This window comes from Lynx canadensis, chromosome B2 (genome assembly GCF_007474595.2).
Source record: "Lynx canadensis isolate LIC74 chromosome B2, mLynCan4.pri.v2, whole genome shotgun sequence".
In the NCBI taxonomy this organism is placed as follows: domain Eukaryota; kingdom Metazoa; phylum Chordata; class Mammalia; order Carnivora; family Felidae; genus Lynx; species Lynx canadensis.
In genome coordinates, this window is record NC_044307.1 from 149,009,213 (window position 1) to 149,030,762 (window position 21,550).

Genomic DNA, 21,550 nt, shown 5'->3' on the forward strand with positions numbered 1-21,550 from the left:
AGAGGTGATCAAAGTACGTATATCTGCCATCTGCCCCAATAAATTTAAAATGCTTTGTGTTGCTTAAAAATTAAGGATTTCCTTCGTAAAGATGTGACTTGATTCAACAAAACTACACGTTCCAAAGAAACTAGGCTTTATTTAGAAAGCATAGTATATTCCATTTGCACATCTGGCAGATACTTTTTTGAGACTGGGTAAGTTAGGAAGTTTTAGGTTTGACTCATTCTGGTCGTTTCAGAATAGAGTATTTTCACTTCAAACTTAGCCCGAGAATAGAAGCAAATAAATGACTTGCATTTGCCTTGTAGTAAGTATATTACTCTTTCCATTTTCTGCAACAGAATAAAAGACACTTTGGTTCAAAAGTTCTACAAGAAGGAATATAAAACATTTCTTACCTATTTTAATGATGCTCAATTCATAAAGGAGTAACTGATTGTCTCCTCCTGTATCCAATCGCTGTTCGATGTAGCTGTTTAATTCACACAACTCCCTGCATATTCGTATCTTGGTACTTTTAATTAAAAAAAAGAAAGAAAGAAAGAAAAAGAAAGGGCATAATTAAATATAATAAGATAAAAATTCCTTAATTTATAAAACATTTTATTAATTACATAACTGTGTGTGTGGTGTGTGTGTGTGTGTATAATTTTATGCTTTTACACATTATGCTTTTAAAGAACATTTATTTAAATATTATAATCTACTAAAAAATTGATTGCAAATTAAATTGCTGTGACATAGAATTATTTACAGGGGTGCCTGGGTGGCTCAGTCAGTTAAGCCTCCGACTTCGGCTCAGGTCATGATCTCACAGCGCGTGAGTTCAAGCCTTGCATCTGTCTCTGTGCTGACAGCTCAGAGCCTGGAGCCTGTTTCAGATTCTGTCTCCCTCTCTCTCTGCCCCTCTCCTGCTCACGCTCTGTCTCTGTCTCTCAAAATAAATAATAAATAAAAACTTAAAAAATTATCGGAGCGCCTGGGTGGTTCAGTCGGTTGAGTGTCCGACTTCAGTTCAGGTCACGATCTCACCGTTTGTTGAGTTCGAGCCCCATGTTGGGCTCTGTGCTGACAGTTCAGAGCCCGGAGCCTGCGCTGGATTCTGTGTCTTCTTCTCTCTCTGCCCCTCCCCCACCTGTGCTCTGTCTCTCTGTCTCTCAAAAATAAATCAAGGTAAAAAAAAAAAAATTAAAAAAAAGAATTATTTATAGGCGCCATGTATATTTCTATTAAAATATCAAGTGTTACAAATTACAACTTTATTTCTGAAGTTTTATATAGCTATTCGGTAAAAGTAGCATAAAAGTTTGCTAACCAAATGAAACACTGTAAAATGCTAGAATTGTCAACTGATCTGTGCTGCGTGGGTAAAACGAAGGTTATTATTCTCCAGCCACCTGCCACGATGGGGCCACTACCCTGGTCCGATCCAAACTCTACCCCCGGCTCAGGAGGGAGCAGCTCTCATGGCCACCCGTGGCAGGACCAGCTAGCTGCCCCCGGAAGCCCAAAGCTCCGGGCTGCAGGGACACCAGCAGTAGAGGGGTTTGGGGAAAAGGCGGACGCTAGATCTTAGCTACTCCAGCACAAGCTACCGCTGTGACTTCTCTCCAAGGACCCAAAGGCTATCTTCTAATAAGCTTCCTCACCACTAAGCTTGCCGCCCTAAGCCTGTTCTCCAAACAACAACCATGGTAAGTTGTATAAACAAAATAAAATTCTGTCACTTCCTGGCTTAAAGTCCTTCCCACTGCACTTAGAATAGCAGACTCCCCACGGGGTGGCCTCTCACATTCTACAAAATGCGGTCACTGTCTGCCTACGACACCGTCTCAAGCCCCCTTTCTCTTTCTTAACCACGCAGATATCTTTCGCTCCTAGAGGTCGATTACTCTCGCCATGCTTCTTCTTCCTTAAATTCCAGTGTAAGTGTCATATCAGTGTCAGGTGTCCGATATCACGATTTGGCAACTCCATGCATCGCCCAGGGCTCATCACAAGTGCACCCTTTAATCCCCATCACCTATTTCCCCCATCGTCCACCCCCCTCCGCTCTGGCAGCCATCAGTGTGTTCTCTATAGCGAAGAGTCTGTTTCTTGGTTTGTCCTTCTTCCTCTTTTTTAACCCCCCCCTTTGTTTTCCATTTGTTTCGTTTCTTAAATTCCACGTATGAGTGAAATCATATGCTCCTTGTCTTTTGCTGACTGACTGAGCTCAGCATGACGTCCTCTAGCTCCATCCACGTCGTTGCAAAGCACTGTTCTCAACGAATGGCTGGGGAATGAAGGGATGTGAATGAACAGACCAAAGAATGGATGAGTCAGTCCCTCAGTCATTCTGCCAACAGGTACCGGTGATCCTGGCAGTCTATCACACACCCTCCCCTGCACAGAAGAGATCCCAGGGCATTCACACAACAACGTGCAGTCAACGGAGATGCTGGGTTCCAGGGGCTTGTGCTGGCTTGGGAGTACGTTCCAAAAGTGGCCAACGCTTTTCCAAATACAACTGAAACACCAGACCTTCCTGGTATCTCTTCCAGTCTGAGCAAGACTGGACTGCTAGAGTGGATTTCTTCTAGAAGAATCCCCGAGCTGCATTATCACAGACGATCCCTGCACCAAGGCTGTGCGAAACACGGCCCGGAGGGTGCGCTGGCACGTGTGCACAAGTGTGTGGTGTGGGCCAGGAAGGCCCATCCAAGGGGGTTTCCTCAATGCACGGCGGGGGGTGGGGGTGGGGCCTGGCGCGGCAGGGCCATGTGGCTACGACAACACTCAGAGACGAAGCCGGGGTGGCTCGCATCCTGGACGGACCTGAAGCCGCCGTCGGAATGACCCGGCCAGGCGGCTGCCTGATCCCAGTGTCCCCGGAGCTGGGAGAGACAGGGTGGCCTGCTATCTTCTCATCCGTGTCCACGGGAAAAGTTCCGGGTTTCAGCGGACACAAGTTTGACTTGATTCTCCGCGGCAAGTCACGGTGCCTGGACGAATTCCAGGCTGGAGCCAATTCACAGGCCCAGGATCCTCTGAGTGAAGGAGGGGCAGGGGACGTCAGGGCAGCCAGGGGGCCGTAGTTCAGGTGCGTCTCAAACGCGAGCCCCAGCTGGCGTGCAAACCCCTGTGGTGACTGCAGTCCGGAACACACGTGTGCCCCAGGCGTCCCCAGAGGCTGACAGAATCCCACCCTGACGATCGTCGCCGAAAAGGGGTGAAGACGCAAGACCCGCAGAAGTCTGGAGCGACAGCTTCCCCAGGAGCGAGAACGACAGAAAGGAACTAGCACGCGGGACCCCAAGGCATCAGAACGGAAGCCCGCCGGCACGCCTTCCTTCTTGCGCTTGACACCAGCCGCAAGACTGCCGGCCGCTCCTCCGAGACCCTCACCTAGTGCTGCCGCTCCCGCGTCTGCCCCCGGATCGGGCTCTCCGGGAGGTGCGTTCTCTGCTCCGGCCTCTGCTGGGCCTCCTACCTGGGGTCCGCCTCCCCCCCTTTAACCCGGGCACCCTGTCGGCTTGGCTGCACCCGGCCGCACGCAGACCACAGGCCCCCCGACCAGGTGCTGTGGCTCCGTACCGCGCACGCCGTATCAGTCACAACTTCCCAGTTGCGGTCCGGCTGCAGATACTGCCCAGGTCCTCTGCTCGGGTAGACAGCCCGGTGTCAGGGCAAGGCCGGCAGAAAAAATCAAGAGCGCTCTGAAAGCCCGATGCCCCCAAAGCGTGGCAGGGCCGTATGGGGTCGCAAAAGCCTATGCTGTTCCCTCACCATCTGTAAACAGCATCCTAACTCGACTGCTGCCAGTTTTGAGGAACTCCAGAGAAAAGATTCCGTCCTAACATACTCTCTCTCTCTTCCTCACCAGTAATTAGAAACATTTGCTGTACATTTTTTTCCCCCAAAGTCCTGGGAAAGAGCTTATCGGAGACTGAGGCTAACCCAAAGGAGAGCGAGGCTAAGAGACACAGATTAAGTCACGAGGACAGCGTCTGAATCCCGAGATCCGGACACACAGAGACCCTCCTGCCTAAAAACCTCACGCTAGACACACGGTGTTCGCGAACCAATTCGTTCTTTGAACACTTTCTCTCTTCTGGGGAGGGGAACTGTAGCTGGTCTCAAGCTGGGTTCTCGGTCACCCGACAGGAGTCCCTATAAACACGATACACGGGCAGACCCTTGCTCTGACCACGCACCTCGGAGAGCACAGCCGTTCCCGAGGCCTGGGTGTGGGGCGGAGAGGAACGAACAGCTGTTCCCACCCTTCTGGGCCGGACGGGTGTCACCCGTGGGAACAAGGAGGCGATGCACAACACGGGCAGCTTATCGCGGGGTTTCCTTCCGCCGTGCCTCCGAGCTTTCGTCTTCCCGTTTGCGAAACAAGGAGGTTAAAGCGCACTGCCTTTAAAATACTTTTCAACACGCGCTGTCTGTGATAATCTGTGCCCTAGGGTTTGAATTTCGTCGTCAGACTTCAAATTCTAATCTTTAACCTGGCGGACGGGTGAGTACACCCCGCTTCCTTTGATTCCTAGTGACACGATTGCATCATAAGAGCAGAATGTCCTCTCATGGCTACTCTTGCATATTAATGTCCCATCAACTCTCCAATATTAAAGCCCCATCGACACAGCAAAGATGACTCACAAGAGCCAAGTGGTCTGTCAGTACGAATGAATCAAGACAATGCCACACACACCCATGTATGTAGACAAACTAGAGGAGATATAATATCAGAATATTATCAGTCCGTGGGGCACCTGGGTGGCTCAGTCACAGTTACATGTCCGACTTCGGCTCAGGTCATGATCTCACGGCTCGTGACTTTGAGCCCCGTGTCGGGCTCTGTGCTGACAGCTCGGAGCCTGGAGCTTCAGAATCTGTGTTTCCCTCTCTCTGCCCCTCCCCCTGCTCATGCTCTGTGTCTCTCTCTCTCAAAAATAAACATGAAACAGAAGTCCAGTCCTAAAAAAGGAGGAAATCCTGCTAATTTGTGGTAACACAGATGAAACTAGAGGCATTCTGCTAATTAAAATAAGCTAGACACAGAAAGACAAACGTTGTATTATCTCACTTACATGTGGAATCTAAAAGGCCAACCTCACAGAGTATAGATCAGATTGGCAGGTGTCCGGGGCTGGGGTGTGGGGGAAAGGGGGGAGAAGACGGTCAAAGGTTACAAACTTTCTGGGGGGAATGCACGCTGGTGCAGCCACTGTGGAAAACAGTCCAGAGGCTCCACAAGAAAATAAAGAATTAACCATGACCCCGTCATTCTACTTCTGAGTTTTTTACCCAAAGATTATGAAAACACTAATTTGAAAAGCTGTACGCACCCTTATGCTTATAGCAGCATTACTGACGACAGGCAAAGCACGGAAGCAGCCCGAGTGCCCGTGAAAAGATGAACGGACAAAGAAGGTGTGGTGATACACAATGGGATTACGCAGCCATAAAAAGGATGAGATCCTGCCATCTGCAACAATATGGATGGATCTAGACGGTATGATGCCAAGGGTCGGAGAAAGACGAATACCAGATGGTTTCACTTATACGTGGGATTTAGGAAACAAACAAGAATGAGAAAAAGGAACAAAACCAGACTCTTACGTACAGAGAACAAATCAATGGTTATCAGGAGAGAGGTGGGGGGGGGTGGGGAAAAGAGGTGCAAGGGACTAAAGAGTGCACGTATTGTGAGGAGCACCGGGTAACAGCTGGAACTGTTGAGTCACCATATCCTACACCTGAAACTAACGTAGCACTGTGTGTCAATTACACCGGAATTAAAATGAAAAAGATGATCATTTAAAAAAAGAGACAGAGGAACTTAAAAGAGTAAAACAGACACGGACACATACCAATCCAGTGGCACATGTAACCGCTTAAGGACCCCGATTTGAACAAAACGACTTAAAAAGAATCTTTTCAGACAGTTGAGGGAAACTGAACATGGCCCGAGGATGAAGGTGTTGTTGCTACGTGGGACTGTCAGGCATGAACATGGCATGTAATTGAGGTTTTGTGTAAAAAAATGTCATTTCCCAATAGAAACCTATACAGAAGCCTTTAGGGCTGAAATTACACGATGACAGAGATTTGCTTTAAACTACACCAGCAATTAAAAAGGGGAGGGGATGTGCAGATGAAACGAACAGCCACGCGGTCATCACTGAAGCTGGGTGGCAGGTATGCGGTGGTCAGTATGCAATTCTCTCTTCTTTTACGTAGAGCAAGTGTCTATACACAAAGGAAGTTAAAATGCAAAGAAAAGAAGAGACCAGGAACAGCCCAGGGAAGCACCGATCCCCCGCTGCTCGTTTACTCAGCAGCCTTCCTGCGTGTCCACAGAAGACGGACACAACCCGCACCCTGTGTGAGTTCAGAAAGCAAAGGACTTGGACGCAGCGTGGCCTTCAGCAGGTAGGGGACAAGCCAGCCAACTCTAGGACGTCTCTGCCCATTTGTGATCACTTCTACACAAGTGAACGTGAAATACTAACTACGCACACTGAATAAAAAAGCTTACAAACTTTCAGGTATAGATGAGAAAGTTCTGGAATCTGATGTAGAGGACGGGTCTGGAACCAAAACTGCTGTAGTCCAAATGGAAAACCGCTGGAAGGAGCCTTCCGGTGCTGTCGCCACACACACCCCAGCCCTGGCGGGCACGGGTGCGTCCCTTCACTTGACTGCAGTGACCGCTTCGTAGGCACACGTGGATCAAGCCATCGTGTACTCGACGACGTACACGTGCGCTGAAGTATATACCATTCTTATTCGTCAAAAATAAAAATAAAATAATTTTTAAGCAAAGAATCCTTCAGAAAATAATAAACATCTCAGTAAAATAATAACAGCAAGGACGACAAAGGACACGGAACATTTAATCTCTCCGTAAAATCTCCTTGGTCCTTCTGAATCAGTCTTTGCCCCAAGGCTACCACTATTTGTGACTTTTGTCCCCTACAGATTAGCCTTGCCCATTAGAATGTTATCTAAACGGACTCATGCAACGTGTCCCGTTTTGAACTCGAGTCTATCAGCCTGCCGCGAGATCACTGAGAGGCCGTCCACTGTCGTGTCCCAGGGGTCTGTCCCTTCCACGGCTCGCGCATGCTGTTGCGTGAACAAAAACAATGTGTTTCTCTGTTCTACCACTGTGGGTCATGTGGGATGTTTGTGTTTTCTGGCTCTGGGATATTATGAATAAAGCTGCTGCGAACATCTTCGTGTGAACCCAGAAGAACCCAGAAGTCTTCCTGTGGACACAGGTTTTCGATTATCTTAGGCAAATCTGTAAGAGTGAAATTCGTGGGTCGAAAAGTAAATGTATGTTTAACTTTACAAGAAACTGCCAAACCCTTTACGGTGCTCTATATTAAGTATGGTTATCAAAGTGATTTAGGTATTTTAGGCTAAAATAAATTACAAATAGGTCATCAGGTCACGCAAACACCACTGGCAGAAAAGTTCTAACCAAGAATGAGCTCTCACATGGGACGATACAGATTGGCTGTGAGCCCCAAAGGCAAAGTGAATGGGGGGGGGGGTAGCAAAGAGGGTACCACTGACACTTTTACAAAAAAAGTTTTAAAATCCAAACAGGGGCGCCTGGGTGGCTCAGTTGGTTAAGCGTCTGACTCTTGATTTCAGCTCGGGTCACGATCTCATGGCTTTGTGGGCTCGAGCCCCGCGTCAGGCTCTCCACTGACAGCGAGAAGCCTGCTTGGGATTCTGTCTCTCCCTCTCTCTCTGCCCCTCCCCTACTTGCGCCATCCCTGTCGAAATAAATACACTTAAAAAAAGTTTTCGAATCCTAAATAGCAACCAAGGGATTAGTACACTCATCCTGAGCTTATCCTAATACTATGCGGAAAAAGCAAGAGCGAAAGCAGCTGCCTTTACTCGTCCTGCTCTGTCATGAGCACAGAGGAAAAGCCACAGAGGTGTTTCGGGGTGTTCCACAGCAAGGCGGGTCCCCATGGCGCAGGAGAAGCAAGTACACAGACAGCATCTTACAGAGACCCTGGAGACCACAGGAGAGCAAAGAGCAGAGTACAGGGTCGGGACTGAGCAGGAAAGACCTTACGCCGTGAGTTCCCGTTAAAGTGGTAGAAACAAGCAGGCTGGGATCCCGAAAACCATGTCGGCTCAATGTAAGGGAAGAGAAATAATGGAAACTTAACAATCCTAAAGGACATTATTGTAAGTTTTCAAAGGGTTGTCTAGAATATGAACTAATTTAATTTAGGGCGAAAAAAGATCCATGAGAGGAAAGGGCCTTTCTTAACAATAATTTAGGAAAGGGAGCCCGTGAGATACAACAGTTTTAAATCACTGAGGGACACTGAGGGCAAGCATTTCTGGAAGGTGTAAGAAGGCTAGTACGAAAGGTTTAAGTTATCAGAGCAGCTGAATGATAAACTTAAGCAAACCTGTCTAAGTGCTTAACTCAACAGATACCTTTCTGAACATCGCAGGTGATCAGATCTTTTTCAACCACGTATTCAGATAACGCCCCAACTCCCGTGAAATTTAAATCCTCGCTGGGGAAAACAGATAAGCGAACATCAGTTTGGGGGGCTGGGGGGTCAGACGGTGACGCTCAGATCACGATCTCACGGCTCCTGAGACCGAGCCCCGAGGGGGCTGTGCTGCCAGCTCAGAGCCCGCGTGGGATTCTCTCTCCCTCTCGATATAAACGAACAAATAAACACTTAAAAAAAGGCAACGACAGCACCTACGACAGAAGTAAAACACTTGCACGACAGAAACCAGGCCTCGGGATGTGAGCCAGCCAAGTGAGCGACGCTGTTCTGTGTAGCGTGCGGTGCTCCCAGGGCGTGGACCCTAAGGACCCCCTCACAGGACGAGACACTGCGTGCTGGCGCTGTTCGCTGGACTCGGGTGTAGACACGTCCAGGCACCGGGGCTCCAGTCGCACGGGCGGGACTGAGAAAGTGACACGCGCGCCCATCTCGCAGGCAGCAAAGCCGGGGTCCCCTCCCCTCCCGCGCAGCTGGCGCCCACGATCCCCCCTCCTTCGGAGGCGAAGCCCCACGCACCCCCGCCTAAGACTTCTGTCCTCTCTCGCGCGGGCTCCCGCCGCTCCAATGAGATGCTGTGACGTCACCAGGGACCTCCACGTGTCCAGACCCCAAGGTCACACGCGACCCCCGGGAGCAGGCTGCGTGACGTCAGCCTGCTGCTCGGTGCGCACCGTGAACGCCCGCACCCCTGCCGCACGCCCACGCGGACGCCGCTCCGCTACCTCCTGTGCCACCCGTGTGAACGTCCTGTCGCCGGGCTGCTCGGCGCGTCCCCTTCTCTACTCGGGCCACGCTGGCGCCCTCGGCCATCCCCTCCAGCCCCACACCGTCACACCCCGTCCCCGGGCCGGCAGGTCCCACTCACTCGTATTACGCCCGGCCACCTCCTCACCTGCCCCGTCCAGAACCCTCTCAGCTCTCTCAAGCGGCACGCCAACCCTGGGCACCTGATGACCTCCCCCACCCCTCGACTTCCTGCACACACACCACTACCCACCCCCCCACCCCTGCCCCATGTATGGCAACCCACCTCCCAGGGTCGGACAGACCCCCGGGCCAGCGTTTCCCCTCCTGTTCTACACCACGCATCCGGGGCAGCCAGCTCTACCTTCCAGATGCATCTAGAACTGCACCGACCACCCCAGGCGCCGCTCCCCACCCCCCTCATCGCTACCCTGCTCCAAACCCTCCTCCTCTCTTGCAGGATCACTGCGCCAACCTCCTCACCATCACCCTTGGCAATGAAAAATTATTCTTCTAAAGTGCTGCTGAATAAACTTACTTTGCATTTCTACCCTTAGGTCTGCACTAGTAAAAGCGGCCGATAGCTTTTCTGTTTTGTATCATGCTCTAACTTTTGTGTCAGGAATAAACTTTCCTCCTTGAACGAGTTCCTACCATAACGTTTGAAATACATACCTTATATCATGTAGGAGTTTTCTTCCCTTTAATGTTTGGTGGAACTATCCAGTAAAACTTTCGGACATCAGGCCATTTTAGGTGGTTTTTACTAACTTTTCAGATTTTTCATCAGCTAATAGTATATTTAGGTTCCTAAACGCTTCTTCAGTTTGATGACTTAACAATTTCCTCAAACTGACCATGACATCCAAATTTTCCAATGTATGCATATATAGTATTCGCTCTTAAATTATGAATGGTCTCCTTGTTTATAGTTAATACTCCCTTTCTGATTCCTGAATTAAGGATTATATTTCTTGAATACATAGCCAAATAGTCTATTTTGCTGATTAAGAAAATATGTTTTGCATTATTAATCACTTCTATATTTTAAATCAAGGACCAATGATTTCTTCTCTTATTAATTTCCCCCTCTTCTGCTTTTTAAAAGTTTATTTTTGGTGTTCTAATAAATGAACATAGGAATACAAATTTTCATCCTATTTTGGCTGCATCCCTTAAATTTGGTTGACTTTATCCCCGGTTTACATTTGAGGCTTTGAAATACTATTTTTTTAAAAGATCACCCAGATAAACAGTGGCCAAAGTAGCGATTCAAATCTAGGAATTCAAACCTAAGTGTGATTTACATTTACACTAGGATCAGACAAGCTCTTTTCAATGTATCACAACAAAAGGCACAGAGACGCAGTTCACACAAAAAGAAGACCAGCTATTTAACTATGGAAAGATGCTTATTTGCTCTAAGTAAAAATATTAAAACAATGTCACTGCCATTTATACACAAGAAGATGTATAACTGTTAATTTGGCTAAAATGAAAGCACAAACTGGAAAAGTTGATAAATGTCTATTAAGTATTAAATGCCATAAATATGTCCATTAACCTATTAGCCTCAGATCCTGGCATTTTTCCTTTGGAAGTATTTCATAAGAATAAAATTTCCAGGGCGTCTGGGTGGCTCAGTCAGTTAAGCATCCAACTTCAGCTCAGGTCAGGATCTCACAGTTCATGAGTTCGAGTCCCCCATCAGGCTCAAGCCCTGCTTTGAGTAACCTCAAGCCCCGCTTTGGGCTCCACACTTTCTTTCCCTCTCTCTCTTCCCCTCGTGGGACTCTCTCTCTCCCTCGCTCTCACATGTGCTCTCCTCTCTCTCTCAAAATGAATAAGTAAATAAAATAAAATTGCCATACACGTAAAGATAGTAAGTCTACGGAAAATTAGAAACAATCTAAAGATCCAAGGATCCAACTGTGAAAAACTAATACCACAGAGAAATTCAAGGGGATCATTTCAGTCACTAAATATAATAGACTGCGTAACATAAGGACCTACTTACAGCATAATGCAAACTAAAAACACCAAAAATCACAACTGTATGTGCCCTGTAACTACTACTGCATAAATATGTGCCCGTGAAGAAAAGACCAGAAGGAAATCTTCGTTAACAGCCATCGCTGACGGCATTAAGGTGATCTTAATTTTATTTCAGAGGTGTAGTTCTGGTTTTTCAAAAATGCAAGTGTAAGTGATTTCAGTAGACTGAAGCAGCACTGGGTAAGGTGGATGGATGGGCACAGGATCCAAAGCACAGCTGTTAGAAGAGCCTTTGCAAAGAAAGTTAGTGCATGATACTCGACCTCAAATGCAGAAATAAGAGACACTGTGACACACAAACCAACAAACAAAAGGGCTTATATCAAATAGCCTGAGTCTTCTCATAAATATAGAGTCAGCTATAATTTGAGAATGATGGAGACGAGGTTAGCGTTCATGATTCAGAGGGGAGGAAAAATCCTGAACACCTGCCACACAAAAGAAGTCTCATCAAGCTTACCAAAAGAAGGCAAAGAGCACCCGCACTTAGCAAAAGCAGCTCATACTTAATGGAAACAAACGACACAGCCAAGAGGAAATGGAGACATTCACAGCCGAGTATCCACAGTGCTTTTCCTAACACCGCTGCAATGTGCCCTCAGAAAATTCCACTCACAGGAAAATTCCACACCTATATCATAATGATCTGGTCAGTCCTTTAACGATTTCACAAGGCTCACAGGCTTTTAATTTCCAGGGCATTCATTCATGTCACACGGTGTGGCATGCTCGCCCTGAAACGGATTCGGACAATAACTCTGGAAATCCCGAATTCTCACTCAGTGACTGGTTAGTCAAGGAGCACAGGTATGACGACATCAAGTTGGCTGCTGGTCAAGCTTTTACTTCCAGTCACACGATGTAGGCGGTTATCCGAACCTTCTTCACGCTTACTTTTTGAGAGAAGATGCGTCTCAATCATCCGTCCTGGATTTTATGCAGCATCTCGAGAGCGGTCGATTAAGGAAATACTACCCTCCAACCCCTCAGGGTTCAACACTCTTGATGCAAAATGTCGAGCAAAAGCAATTTTAAGTTGTAAAGAAGGAAGCACACAGATAGTACAAATGAAAACAAAAGAACCGAAGAGCAGGGAGAAAACTCCTTGTGTGAAATTACCAACACTTGCCTCAAGACAAATGCTCAATTTTATATAAACTCTTTGCCTTCCGCGAGAAACTGAGCACTGCTCTTACAACTGAGTTAGGAGTGAACGCATTTAGAAGTAAATAATCTGTCTTGAGTTACCCAACTTCCTGTTAGGCTGGGTGAGGTCCCCACACCGCTGTTAGCATCTGTCGGTATTCAGACGTACCTCTTTACCACTTCGACTTTTGACTATCACAAAGCAGTAGGACTTCAATCCAATAAAACTAGATTCTATAAAGAGAAGGTTGAAATAAATCTCTGACAGTGAAATGAACAAACAAAAAAACAAAACCAAACCAAAGCAAGGGTGGAGAGAGAAGGAGAGAGGGAGGGGGAGGGAGGGAGGGAGGAGAGAGAAGTCTGCAAATGTTTGCAGGCTACTGTTTTCTAGAGATCCCATCACATCTAAGAAAGCTCGGACCCACCATCACCTGGATGCCGGTCCTACTGCACACACCTACCGACCCGACCCACCTCCCTCCTCCCTCCCGGCTGACAAGAACCCTTCCGCTGAGCCCTGGAACTCACTGTCCGTCATCAGCAAACCCTTTCTCCTCTTAAACTCCTCTGAGAGGAAAAACCGTTTACCTTTTTGCCCGGACTGGAAACCTTTCCTCCCTCCCGGTCATACCGCTTCCTAGACTGAAGCGGATTATCACACGATGCAAAATTAAGCTGCAGAACGTATGATTGTGGGTATGAGGCACGTCACGCAGAAATTCTTAATAAATACAGTAACCGATATTTTACAAACACGAGCAAGACACTGACTATCTCAGGAAAAGCGATGAGTCACAAGTTGCGATTCCATTACAATCTCTCCCCTCTCACTTGGTCAAGAACTAAAGATAAAAACAGAGAAACGGGGCAACTGCCACCGTTGGTGGCCACGTGCCACCAATTTCACGCTGCAGGGCCCCGTGTTTAGAAATACACTGAGCAGAAATCCAAGGGAACCAGGATTCACTAACGGAATTGAGCGTTCCTTCAGTTTTACAAATCACTCAACAGACCGGATGTAGCCGTACTGTTTCCCAGGCCAGGTGAAAACGACAACACTACAAAGAAATCTTGATTCCAGTACAAGCGGTTTGTTTCCCTTAACCTACAGACAAGTGACAGATAAGCTTCTCCTGTGGGGATGTCCACAACCTGTTCGATCACTGTTCTCCTGGGTCACCCCCCACGATGTGGTGTCGTTGAACGTCACTCGCTGGGATTCCATCACAGTATCCGAAAGGAGAACTCGGACAACACTCACACTCCGGTATGCAGAGACGAGGAACTTCTACCTCTGAACGCCAAACCTAGCATCATTCGAGGATAAACAAACATAAAAAATAGAAGCCGACAACGTAGCCTCTTAACATAAATAACAATATCAGAGAAAAGGAAAACCACCAAAATATACGCAAGGTGTCGGTCGGTATTACAGGACGCCCAGGACAAAGCTGACTGTGGGTGTCGTGAGAGGGAGAATCGGTGCAAGATGAAGTTTGGGAAAGCAGCTGCTTTCAAAAAATTAACGAGTTAGTAAGAATTTATCGATGATGTCAAAAGGCACACTGAAGAGAAAGAACCAAAATACAGAAGGAACTTTAATTAAAAAGAGCCATTGTACGTTTAAGCAGAATCAGCACCAGTACAGAATTATGCTGCCAAAGTCCATGTCGATGATGCGGAGAGAAAATCCGAGTGGTTCTTCTAAGATACGTTAGGAGAACGGGAGAAGAGAAAGACCGGATATCTGGTGATCTGGAAGAGAACAAAATAAAGAGGACAGCCCCAATGGGCCAAGAAAGACACACACAAAACACACTGAACGAAAGCAGGACTTGTAAAATGGATTCAGAAAGCTCATCGCGTGCCAGGCTCAATTAACAAAAGCTAAAACATTTACATACGACCTGGGACAAATAATGAATTCTAACAGCAAATGACAGTTTGCTAAATATTCAGAAAACAGCAACATTTACAAGGGAAAAAAAAAATCAAGACGTAACGGAACATATCTACAGCATTTTGAGAGACAGAGATGATATCCAAGAATTCTAGACCCAGCTAGAATCTGGTTATGTCCTAGCAACTCTGCATCCAAATACACTTCTTATCCTGGTATTTTCTCTCCCTTTCCTGGTCATGATTGTTTTGACTTACAAGCTGGAACCACGTCAACATAGCACCAACAGTAATAACACAAGAAAAGATTGATCGTGCTGATTAGATGCAAACGAGTGACAGATGTGGCTGACAGCACATCCCTCCAGATGTTGGCCTGCTCAGCCTCTGTGACCTGGGCTTTCCTGCACTTGGCCCTAGCCTCCTCCTCCTGATGGCCTCCCTGCCCTGCACGCTGCAGGCAGCCTCCCGTCTCAGGCCTCTGCACCTGCTGTGCCACTGCCTGGAAGGCTGTACCTGCCCCCCCCCCCGCACCCCCCAGCCCCCGGCAAGGTTCACGGCCTCATGTCTCTTCTGTACGTCCTCAGTCACCGCCCAAGTGAGCCACGCCTGGCTGCACGTGCCCGCATGCAGCCCGACACCTCGCACCCTGGTTCTGTCTCTACCACACCCATTACCATGGGACCCAGTGCACGCGTTCGGCACTTGTGTTTACCGACTCCTCCCCACACTGATGGAAACACTGCGATGGGAGAAGTTCCGCCTAGTTTCCTCCTTGATGGGCCCAGAGGAATGGGGATCAGTCTCTACGTGGCGAGTGAGTGACCAGAAGAGTACAGCCGACTGCTCAGGATTATGCTGACTTTAGCAAAGGCGTCTGACACAGCATCTCCCATCCTTCTTATGGGTGAAATCTCCACGCGTGGCACTGCCCCCTTTATTCAATAAACTGAAAAGGGGGCGTGGGAAAACACCTTGGAAAAATGACTCAAATTTGTAGCTTCAAAACAGAGAAATAGAGAATGTTAGGTAGCAGAGGTAAGACTTTCCTCAAAATGCTGGGATGGTTCAAAACCAGATAAAATGCAGCTTAAATAAATGTACAGCCTTAGAGTTAAATTTATTTATTTTTAATCTGTGACAAAGAACTTTTCTTTTTTTCCTTTTTAATTTCTTTCTTAGTGTTTATTTATTTTTGAGACGCAAGAGCGTGAGTAGGGAGGAGCAGAGAGAGAGAGAGGGAAACACAGAATCCGAAGCAGGCTCCAGACTCCGAGCTGTCCGCACAGAGCCCGACGCGGGGCTCGAACTCACGGACCGCGAGATCATGACCTGAGCCGAAGTCGGACACTCAACCGACTGAGCCCCCAGGCGCCCTGTGACAAAGAAGTTTCTTGGTTCTCTTCACTTTACTGACTTTTCCTTCTCAATCTCCTTTGCGAAACTTTCCATGTCTCCTCCACGAAACAACCGGAGTGTCCAGAGTTTAGTGCTCAGACCCTTTTTCTCCAAGACAAACTGCCTCGGTGATGTCGTTTTGTCCCCTGGCACTGTCCATGAGACACTGTCCCCCAGGAACCTCTACGTCTCTAGCCATGACCTTTCCTCCCGGCTCAACAGAAGCACCTTCTTTCTAACCATCTCTGTGATGTCTGTCTGAGAAGTCCAGTCTCACCAGCCTCACTCCCCGACACTCGTCCTGCTGTCCCCCCGCCCCGAGTTACTTGTAAAGAAACTTGTTTCTAGCAGGTGCTGACACCAAATGAGCCAGGAGTCGTTCCTGAGCCCTGTCTTCTTACCACAGATAAGCCGGTGAGCAAAGCCTGTGAGCTCTTGCTTCCTAGTACACCTGACGAATGCTCACAACCCCACGGTTAAAGCCCGCATGCCAGCCATCACCACCCCCTGCCTGCACCCCCTAAACTACCCTCAGGCCTTCTGTGCCCACGCTCTCCCCACTGTGTATACTCTCAGCCCAGCAGCTACGGGGACTCGCCTAATGTTTAAGTTAGACTGTGACCCAGAGACACCTGGGTGGCTCAGTCGGTTAGGCACCCAACTTTGGCTTAGGTCATGATCTTGTGGACCGTGAGTTCGAGCCCCTTGTAGGGCTCTGTGAGGACAGCTCAGAGCCTGGAGCCTGCTTTGGATTCTGCGTCTCCCTCTCTCTCGCTGCCCCTCTCCTGCTCGTGTGCGTGCTCTCTCTCTCTCTCAAAAATAAACATTAACAAATTTGTTTTTAAAGTTAGACCGTGACCCAGTGGTTTCCAATCGTTCTCAGAATTCCACCCACAGCCTGTGCAGTGAGTTCCCAGGCCTGAACCCCCCCCTTCTACTCCGGCCCCAGCCCTCGCTGCCCTTCTGCCCTTCGTCTCCTCCTTCTGGACGGTTTTCTTATTCCCTCCGGTCTCTGCTCAACTGTCAACTTCTCAAATAACTCCCACCGACCACACTCTGTCTACAAGTTTCTTTACCAAAGGGAATTCTCCCTTAAAACCGTATTACCGATGCACTGTTTCCAAGGAGTTACCTGTCCCACCTCACGGTCTCGGCGTCCTGCCACAATGGGTCTGTAATGTCAAGTCACAGCTGCTGCCTTCTAAAAACGTACTGATAGGGGCGCCTGGGTGGCGCAGTCGGTTGGGTGTCCGACTTCAGCCAGGTCACGATCTCGCACTCCGTGAGTTCGAGCCCCGCGTCAGGCTCTGGGCTGATGGCTTGGAGCCTGGAGCCTGTTTCCGATTCTGTGTCTCCCTCTCTCTCTGCCCCTCCCCCATTCATGCTCTGTCTCTCTCTGTCCCAAAAATAAATAAAACGTTGAAACAAAAAAAAAACAAAAAAAAAACAAAAAAAAACGTACTGATAATGTACCCTTTGTCTAGAGAGCGTCAGCCAGACTCTAAGGAAGCATTTTGAGAAACTGTTTTAAAAGTATGTTTCACCAGAAAAGAGAGGACACAATCCCTCTACTCAAAGATGCTTTTGCCCAGAAAGAGGCGCACTGAGGATGCCATGACACGGTCCATTATCTGAATCCGAGATGTCCTGCAGCGATATTTTGTGTAACTAAAATACACAGAAACGTATTCAGTAAAAAAAAAAAAAAAAAAAAAAAAAGGCCACTCTTCGCCTATACAACTGTTCTACCCAAATATAACCTAGTTTATATTTAAGGAGTGGGATGCGGTCGCGAAATCGGTTATAGCACCGCGGTAGGAAATCTCTGTATCTGGGGACACTGGAGGCAAAGGAAGAGGGTTCTGGAGAACAAGGGAACAGAGTTACACTCCTGACATAAGCCGAGGACAGAAATACAATTCTAACCGTTGTCAGCACAATAGAATGTCGGGAAAACACACAGATGGGCTACAACAACCCTATTCCTTTCCCCACCTCCCTCAAAACAACACCAAAATCTAAAATTTCTTCAGAATTGTAACGCTAAACTGAGGGTAGGCATTCCTTATAGTTTAAGTCAAAAACCAAGAAGGACGACTGGTGAGCCAACTGGAGCTTCCTTCCCGACTGCCCTGATTCACTCACAAAGTGCACAGAGCTGCTTCAGACATGTGACAAGACAGTGGCACTCCAGCAGCTTACGACCCGGCCCGCGCTCGCTTCTCAGCCGCCCTCTTTGTCTTCAAGCATCACGTTTTAGCCTTTGCCGCTCCTCCCAGGGGATACAGAAGCTCCAGGCTGACCCTTCCGGCCCCTGCTACACCCTGGAGCACCCAGACTGGGGAACTTCCCACTTGCGAGCTCTGTTAACCTGTGGCGGTCTCCGATCCAACCCGTAGAGGTTGCTGTGGACGGAGGGGATGGTGCCCAGCCTGCAGGGATGGCCTGGTCATTTTTGAACTTCCTTTCTTCAGATTTTCTAAAGTAAAGGAAGATACCTGTGCAGGTGAGCCTACGAAGAGCACTTCAGCTTGTATTTTATAATAGCGATGTCTCACCTAAAGTCGCGTCCAACGCAATTCAAACTGAGTATTTCCGCTACTGAATCCACGATTAAGATCTTTATGGATACAGTATAATTAAAATGTGTTTCTACGTAATTCGTTATGACTCTGCAGTCCAAGGACAGCATGCTCAGGGCTTTTGGTACTCGTGCCCCATCAACTCTTAAGTTTGCTAGGTCTCTTAAAGTTCCCCCTAAGTCATTTCTCTTGGACGTGAAAACGGCGCATTTAATGTTTCCTAAAAGTACGGAGGAAGGTCACGTCTTGAACACACAAGTGGCCACCTCCTGTTGTCCCAGAGAGAAGGTGCATGAACTCAAAGGCAGGGGATGGGCAGGTAACGGGCACCTTGCGGGGGGAGCGTGGGGAGGGGAGCCTGGGCTGGGAAAACGCTGTGCCGGTCGATGTCGTCTTCTCTTACGGTTTCTCAAGAGAAGCCAGAAATCCAGTCTTTCCACGCAGTCTCCTCGGTGCCTCATGCTGGCAACTCATTCAGAAAACCCCATGAGCATGTGCAGGCCAGACGAGACGCAGCTGTTGGCCGTGCATGGTTTGGGGCCTCCAGTTTCCAACCACTCATGAGCAATGCTCCGGAGAGGACAGGCAGTGCTCGTCGTTCTGTTTCTAGTGCTTGAACATGTGAGAGCACTGCAGACACGAAAGAGAGTATTCATTTCCCACACGGTGGGAGCAGGAATTGTATTCACGTTACTTACCCTGCTGACTTCCTTAGGAGCCGATTCATCTGGGGGAAAAGGAAGGGAAAACACAATTAGAGACTCTGAGTAGCTTCTGAAATGCAGACAATGTCATTCACGCTCAATAAACTAGAAGGCCGTCTGGCTATGCTTCTTTACAAAATCTAAGAATTGGCCTCAACCGTCCGTCAAGTAAAGGTTACACATGATAGAGTAGAGTACGTGCGAAGCTGAGGTGAAATGAAATACCACGGGTCATCTTCGAGACGGCCTTGTTAGAGGCTCTGAAACCCGCAGCGTCTGCAAACAACCTTCTAGATGCCACAACCGCACGGACATCGCAAGTGACCCTTAACGTCTGTGCTGCCGGGTACTTACAGCATTCCTTCCCTGCTGGAAGAAGACGCGTCCCCGCACGGCACCCTGGTGGAGGCTCGAAGACCCCGGTCCACGATGCCGCTCTGCACCCGTGGGTCCCGGGGGCGCTGGGGGCCTGCCTGGGCCAGCCTGTTCGGCCAGTGTTACCGCAAAGCGAGCCTGGTGGATGGGTGGCGCCTGGTCTAGGTGAGACGCTCGGGACGGCTCTCCCCCGGGGGGGTGGCTGGCCACGTGACCCGACATGCCTACGTGGCAACAGGGTACAAGGAACAAAGTGGCCAAGACGCTGCTCGAGGTCACTGGTTCCGACCCACAGCACACGCATGTGGCCCTCGCCGAGAGGGACTGGACCGGAGCCGTCCCTGGGAGGCCACCCGGAATTCAGTGCTACTGCCGACTCGTGTCCTCACCAACCAGATCGTGTCTAAGTAGCAACATTAGCGCACACCGAACACGCCCCAGAGCTCGTGTGCTCCGTTACTCGAAAGCACCGCCGGACTTATCCCGACGCTGGCAAAACCGCGCCCCCCGAGTTCAAACGGGGTTTGCACTTCCTCTTTCGACATCCTTACGAAGTAAACGGCTGAGTCCCGTCGTTGCTTTTTCCTCATCTTTCTCCAATTCGCTGCTTATTTCCACAGACACCAACTCCGGTGCCAAACCGCACGGCAACCGGCAGCCTCCAGACCGGCCCCTGAATCCAGTACCTGCCCTGGCGACCGTACTCCACACGCACGCAGGCGCGCGCGCACGCACAGAAACGCACACACGCATGCGTACAGCCACGCACGCGCAAGCAGGTGCGCACACGCGGAGGCGCACAGGAAACTCACCCACGCACGCGTACAGCCACGTGCATGCAGGCGCACCCACGTCCGTCCTGTCCCTCAGATGCTTCAGAACGGAAAGGCAATCAGATTTCAAAGCTGGCTGCATAACGACTTCACCTGGGGCCGTTGGGAAATGACCAAGTGTGGCACCCCTGGGGAGCAGATGGGCAACACGCAGCCCTCAGTTTTGCAAGTATTCCATTAATACACACTTGTTGACGACATACTCCTTCTAATTGTCCCTAGCGATTTGAGTACTGCATCTGATTGCCCCGAGAAGATCCATCCCTAAGCACGTTACAGGAAAAAAAACTTACGTGCCCTCCACGCGGAAATGCCATCACAGCAGTAGTCTACCTACTCTTCGACTCTCAACCCCTTACCTCTCCTGAAGCCCCCTGGAGACGGGAGGGACCATTCGATTTGATCATTACCTCCAATTTCTTAAACGGATTCGAAAGGGAGGAAGGCTTCTACGTTTTTAATTTTTATCTAAGACCTTCTATTAAGTGTGGTCAAACGTCCCAATGGATTAGGAAGCACATAATGAAAAGCAGCCATTGTACAAACAGGTTTACTCTCCGGACCGAATGGCCTTCCCGACTGTGGCATGTGGATCCTTCCCCTCTCCAGTCATCACTAAGATCTGAAGGCTGGTTCAGATGTTCCCTCTGGTTTCTCCTTTAGTTGTACTTGGCACTTCTCAAACTTGAGCGTGCGTAAGACGCTCCACCAGGATGTATTTATAAAAACCGACTAGTGTTTGCTTTAGGGGCAATATAAAGTATTTGAAAGAAAAAATTTTACCCATAGCTGATTTCTAGGTTCCCACCATACGCACGGATTCACAAACGTACCCCTATCTCTCCCTCCGACTCAGGAGTCAAGTTTTGTTAAATGGATGTCATATCTATTATACTTAGGGAACGTGGTATTTTAGCGGAAGAAATTAATGGGCACAGTGAAATCTGCTGGAAGAAGGTAGCTGCTTCCTCTTTCCTAAATGCGGAATATTCACGTAGCTGAACTCTCTTGCCCAAAGAAAATGCACACACGTGGAAGAGAGCTCTTAGAATGTCTCCCCTATGGAAGAGTGGTGCCTCAAGGACAGAGACCAGGGGCTTGGGGCATGCACCACCGTTGGAAGCCCACACCCGCAGTCACCTGGGACACTGCTTCGGGCAAGCTGGCCGACTCCTTTGGCCACCTTACAAGTCTGAACTGAAAGAACATCCTGCCGCCACAATTCGCTTCTGAAAAACAACTTTCCCCACAAAGAC

At 48.7% G+C, this 21,550-nt stretch overlaps 1 protein-coding gene across 1 annotated transcript in view; it reads right to left on the reverse strand.

The window, feature by feature from the left end:
- The window catches only part of PDE10A (phosphodiesterase 10A), a 298,359-nt gene that overhangs the window by 100,243 nt on the left and 176,566 nt on the right, over window positions 1-21,550 (reverse strand). The window contains 3 exon segments of the mRNA XM_030316763.2: window positions 402-487; window positions 489-517; window positions 19,081-19,109. Coding sequence (XP_030172623.2) covers window positions 402-487; window positions 489-517; window positions 19,081-19,109 — 144 coding nt within the window.